Genomic DNA, 6,000 nt, shown 5'->3' with positions numbered 1-6,000 from the left:
TAAACTATTCCATCAGTTAAGGAAAGCAATAGTAGCTAGCGCTGTAGTTTTATTTGAAGTGTTTTTCCTACTTTGAAGTCACTTCATACAAATAAGATCTCCCCATACCTAAGAATGGTTATCTGAATTCACAATTACATGCACTTGATCTAGTGTCAAAAGTAGTGTTTTCTACTCTCTTTTAGTCTTGTTATCACTGAGAAGCCTATGCAAGAGAGGAAGGGTGAATTATTCCCCTTCCTGTACATCATCAGAGAGATTGTTTATGAAATTCTAATTATAGAATGAATTGGTTACAGCAGTGAAAACCCATTGAGGGCAGTGAAGTCACATGGGGAGAGATAATGTGGCCTGAAGGACTCTTACTACTAATGTTTATGAGAGAGAAGCGAAAGCCAACAGGTTAAAATCTGTTTTCTTATGCATTGAATATATTAACTTCAAGTCTACCTTTGAGACGGTATGTATAGAAGCTTAGACTGGAATTTTTAGGATGCTGCAATGTTATGTTGCAGTGCTCATGTTTAACTGCAGAATAGGGCTTTAATACAGAAATAAAAATTGGTTTTAAGTAGTTTAAATTATTATCTAAAAAAGTATAGTAAATACTTTGAAGGAATAATTTCGTTCATACAGTCTTTGCTAGAATGAGTGCCTATAAGCATACTAAGATTGATTATAACAAGCGAGTTACTTGCAGTAGTGATTTGCATTTATTCAAATAATTTTTTGCTCGTATAATTTACTTGTGGATCCTTTATTACCGAGGCAGTGTTAGTATCTGATAATTAGATTTCAAATTTAGAGCTTTGTCAATCAGCAATGGCTGATCTCAGTCAGCAGTGACTGATCTCTGGGGATTAATAGTATTGTCTGCTCCCTGTATAGACAGCAAAGAATGTGAAGGGATGAGTAACTTCATTAAAGGAATGTGAAGGGGATGGTTATGTCTTTGTGAAAGGTTAAGACATAGAATCATAGAATCATAGAATATCCTGAGTTGGAAGGGACTCACAAGGATCCTTGATATGATAGAAATAATCTCAAAGTGCTCCATTACATTTGCTATAAATGTTAGAAGCCTAGTGGACATAAGCACATAAGACATTTTTCATGGCATAAAATGCCAATTTTTAAGGAACTTTTAGCTCTTTTTTTGCAATGAGAGAGGATGATGATGTACTATATTAGATCTACTCCTCTCTTCTGCTTTTGGTATGACTGGCTGTTTTTTCTTTCCTCTTTTGTGTGACGCTCCATCCTAAATATATAAAGATAAAATTTTTTGCATTATTTTGCTTTACTGAGACTGTAGGCCAATTTGAAAATATTAAGGCTTTTAGAACACATGCAAATATTAAAACAATAATGTATCAAGGAGAATAACAACAGATTTAGTAAGACTTATTTGAGTTTCAAGAGTCACACAATCAAACAAAATGTATTACTTTTTATCCTCTGCTCATTTGAGTTTAGCCTGGGCAATCTGATTAAAGAGTTTCCTGCTGTTTTTAGCAGGAGTCTTTATAATATCTGTCATAGAACAATGTAATTTATTTGTTCATTTTTTTCTTTATGATTGCAAATTATTGTCTTATTTTCCACTTTTACTTGTGTTGTTATTTGCCTCCATTTTACATTTTGTTGGTTGATACAATATTTGCAATCCTAGATTTTGCCTGCACACACAGACACACAAAATTGGCATTCTCCTGCTGTTACAAGGCATAGTGAGAAAATGAAAGCATTAAAATATCAAGGCAATCATCAGGTCATTTAGTTAGTGTCATTCTTGGCAAGCTGGAGGAAGGATAATTTGGCAGGATCTTATATTTAGAGATAAGTAATATCATTTTATTTTGATACCCTGATCATCATTTTTCTGTTAATTTTTTGTGAATAAAATTTTAGAGCATATTACTTCATTTGTGCCTGTGAATTCTAGGTGTCAGTTGCATACTGGGTAAATTACTCAGGATTATATCTCCAGGTGAAATGCCAGTAAGAAAACACTTGAAAACAGATAGATGAAAAGGACTTTTTCTCAATGTGTTGCATCAACAGAAAGATACCGACCCATTCCAAATATAAAAGGTAAATCTGCCTCCACACATCAGAAGCAGAGTTCAAAAGAAGACCTGCTATTTCTCACTAAACCAAACAATGTTGCTGGCAAAAACAGGTATGTTTTTGATATGCAATAAGGAAGAAGTATTGCAAGTCTGCCTGCTTTGTTCCAGAAAAAATTGATGGACCAATTGAAGTTCTCCGTAGGGGCCTTTCCTTGTTTATTGGACCACCATGTTTCCAACAACACTATGTCTGAGCTGCTGAGACATCTTTGTGGAAAGCAAAAGTCTATTCTCTGTCCATTGGCCACTGCTCACCTCCAGGGTGTTACTAGCCATGTTACCCCATGAGCATAATATCATTGACCCTCCTTACCCTATTTCTGTGTTCAGGAACCTGGCCTATACCTCATACCCCGGGACTCACTCCCTAGGTACCAAGGAGCACATTACATAAAAATGGTTATCCTAAGGATATCACTCTATTAAGGAAGTGCAGTGCTTTGGAAAGGGCTGAAGCAAAAACTGACATGTGTGGAGATGTCAACGTGGCTTCATCTCTCTGGCTTTGTCTCAGGTCTGAACTGGCACACAATGTCCTGTCCTTCCATACTGAGCCTTATGAGTGAGCAGAAGGCCCTGATAAATCCTTTGTTCCCATCTGTTCAACTTCTTCCGTATGGCCACCCACAAACCTCTTTTCCCTTGTCAAACCTTAAGGTTTGTAATCCTGTGGAGCCTGTGCCTACATCACTGACACCATGATCTGGAGTTGCAGTTCAGTTGAACAAGTTCAAGAAACTTGATCAACAAGTGGAAGTAATAAGAAATTATGTTGGTCTTTTCCTTTGGACCCAGTCCAATAGAATAATAAAATACATTAGATTTATTGAATAGTTTCGGTTGGAAGGGACTTTAAAGATCATCTAGTTACAATCCCCTTCCATGGGCAAGAACACCTTTCACTAGGTCAGGGCCCCATCCAATTTGGCCTCAAAAACACTTCCAGGGATGAGGTATCCACAGCTTCTCTGGGCAATTTGTTTCTAAGTTATGTGACTTAACTCAGACTGACTGGTTGCTTTGGGATGAACCCCAGTACCATAGCTCTTTGCAACAGTTTAGACTTCCTGATTACTCCAGATGTTCATCAAACAACCTCATCCAGGAAATGTTTACCCACCTCAGATATCATCTTTCTGCTAGCATTCCTACAGGTGACACCAGGAGCCACAGTCTAAGCATTTTGTGTTATCTGCTCTTACTCCCTACACAGTCACAGAATGGGTCAGGTTGGAAGAGACCACAGTGGGTCATCTGGTCCAGCCTTCCTGGTAAAGCAGGGTCATTCCAGAACACATTGCACAGGACTGCATCCAGGCGGTTCTTGAATACCTCCAGTGAGGGAGACTCCACAACCTCTTTGGGCAAAGTGTCCCAGTGCTTAGGCACTCATTCAGTAAAGGAGCTCTTCTTTGTATTCAATTTCTGCCTGTTGCCTCTTGTCTTATTGCTTGGCACCACTGAAAAGAGCCTGAAAATATCCTCTTGATATCCCTTCAGATGCTTGTAGACATTTATAAGCTGCATAAGGTCTCCTCTCAGTCATCTTCTCTACCTCAGAGAATAAGTTGAGTTCACTCTTCAAAACATGGCCATGCATATTTGAATGAGGTCTCATTGCAGTAGTCAAAGTTGCAAGTGTAACTCCTCTCTGCTCCCACCCCCAACAGCCTACGTGAGTATCTCATTCTTTGCCCAGTTAATTCAGGAAATGAATATGTTTTATATGCAACTTTCTTCAAATTGCTGAAAGGACTAGGTGAATTCCTAGTCTGTCACTTAGACTAGAATTTGTTATTTAAGGCTCTTTTGGACTCCGTCTTTCCTGATAGATATCTCTTTGTGTTAAAAACTGGACCTCATAGCTGCTTTGCTTAGAGCAATGTTCTTTCAGAGACTGTGGCCCCCCAAGCAGCTGAATCTTCTCACTCATGTTGCAGCCAAGACCCACCTTAACTAGGAAACCAATTTGCCTGTCATTTCAGTTGGTTGTTCCGGCTTTTTTTCCTCCAAGCTGCTACCTCTGTGGTTGAGGCTTTTTTTTACTACTAACGTCAAGAGGAATCTTTCTTTTTATACTGACAACGCCACATTCTGGAGACTGTTACCGAGTCTGATACTTCAGTTCTCTCAGTGCACTGCCCATATGGGTGAATATAGCCAGCTTCTATGCAGCTGCCAGGGTGGAGACAGATGGCAGCAAGCACTGTCCCCTAGCCCTTATGCAGAATAAAGGGAATTGCTGAGAAATGTGTCTTTCCCAGAGTGTTGTCACACTCATAGACACAGGTTTTAGCACACCTGTGCCTGGTGCTACACTGTACAGTTCAAGCATGCTATTAACATTTACTAAAGGGCTTCTGCACTAGCTGTTCTCGTGAACATCTCCAAGACTCACACACAGGTAAATATGAACATGTGCTAATTGCTAGCTGGAATTCCCTTCCATGTGAATGTACACTGAGCTATTGCTTAAAGATGGGAGGAGAAGTTACCACCAACTTCCTTCTTCAAGAAGTGTAGTCCAAATATGCAGTCATTTTCCACCCTCCTCCCACCTTGTCTCTGCGTCCTTTCAGAAACCAGGTGGGGTTGGGACTGTGCAGCTGAGACACAGCTGCAAAGACCATCAGGCTCTTTCCAGAGATGCCTGTGACTGCTGCAAGGGTAAAACTTTTCTTGTCTTTATGATCAGATATATTCTTTGAATTCACAAATGGAGTGTGCATATTGAAAAACTGGTTGCTAATATTTTTTTTTCATTGAACAGTTAAAATATCATTCAGAAGGAAAAGTCAGTTCTCTTTTTCTTTTTTTCCTGCCTCTCCCTTGATTCAGTATAATTTGCATACTGCAGCACACTTGCTCTCTCTGTGTCAGAGACTTGGGGGCGGTGTGGTGGTGGGGAGTGCTATATAAAATCCCACAGAAACTTGCAAACACAAGTCTCAGTCATGAAGGAATCTACTGTGAATATATTTTGGTAAGTGTATTTCAGATGGGAATACTATGAAAAGCACATAAATTGCCTGCTTGAGATAGCATTTTCAGGACTGTTATTAAAAAAGGTGAGATAGGGCATTCTGCTGTATCCCTTACATCATTTAATGGTTTTATATTTGTCAACACAGTTGTCGATAAAATTTCATTGCTCCATTTTTTTTTATCACTCACAAGCTTATGGGGCTACTTGAGATTTTATTTTATTTTGTAAATCAAGGACTATAATGAGACTGGTTTATAATAGTATAAAAAGGGGTTACCCTGTGGATTGCTCATTCTAAGAACAGCCCTTCCAGACCAAGATTACTCCCTGTTTCCACCAAACTGAGTAATAACTTCTGGGCTTGAGATAGGGAATTACATAGCAGAAGTAATTGTGCAAAACTTTAATAAGACACAGCACCAAAACAGTGATACTGGGGTGAATACCTGTTGTATTTATTTTACTGTGCTAAGTGTTTCTTAGCAAGTAAGAGATAAAATATATAATTAATTTTGAATGAGGGTGTGTAGAAATAGTGCTGAGTTGTCGATGCTCACTCTGCAGATGTATCTTTTGTGTTGAATTAGGTGGAAACAGCAACTGATTCAGACACTGAAAGCAGAGGCCTACGGGAATACCACTCTGTTGGAATACAAGTGGAAGATGAAAAACGGTAATTTAAGCATGTTCAAAAATCTGTAGTCTTTCATAACACAACACACATTTGTAAACAGAGTTAATAACAAACACCTGGCAAGTGCTGCCACTAAATAATTCACAAAGCCAGATTTACTATATGCATGCCTGTCATTTGGTAAAATTTGTAGAGATTACTTAGCAGTTGCTTCACATTTACTTAACTTTCCAGTTTTTAATTGGAGG

At 38.7% G+C, this 6,000-nt stretch overlaps 1 protein-coding gene across 10 annotated transcripts in view; it reads left to right on the top strand.

Moving 5' to 3' along the window:
• Positions 1-6,000, top strand: part of DLGAP2 (DLG associated protein 2) — a 342,864-nt gene that overhangs the window by 312,432 nt on the left and 24,432 nt on the right. For all 10 annotated transcript variants that reach the window (XM_008637654.2, XM_017739294.1, XM_017739302.1 and 7 more), the window contains one exon: positions 5,706-5,791. In XM_008637654.2, the coding sequence (XP_008635876.2) occupies positions 5,706-5,791 (86 nt within the window). The remainder of the gene's footprint in view (positions 1-5,705; positions 5,792-6,000) is intronic.

The sequence above is a fragment of the Corvus brachyrhynchos genome, unplaced genomic scaffold (assembly GCF_000691975.1).
Source record: "Corvus brachyrhynchos isolate BGI_N302 unplaced genomic scaffold, ASM69197v1 scaffold136, whole genome shotgun sequence".
NCBI classification, from domain to species: Eukaryota; Metazoa; Chordata; class Aves; order Passeriformes; family Corvidae; genus Corvus; species Corvus brachyrhynchos.
Note: the sequence above shows the minus strand (reverse complement) of the source record. Positions and strands in the feature narration are given on the sequence as shown.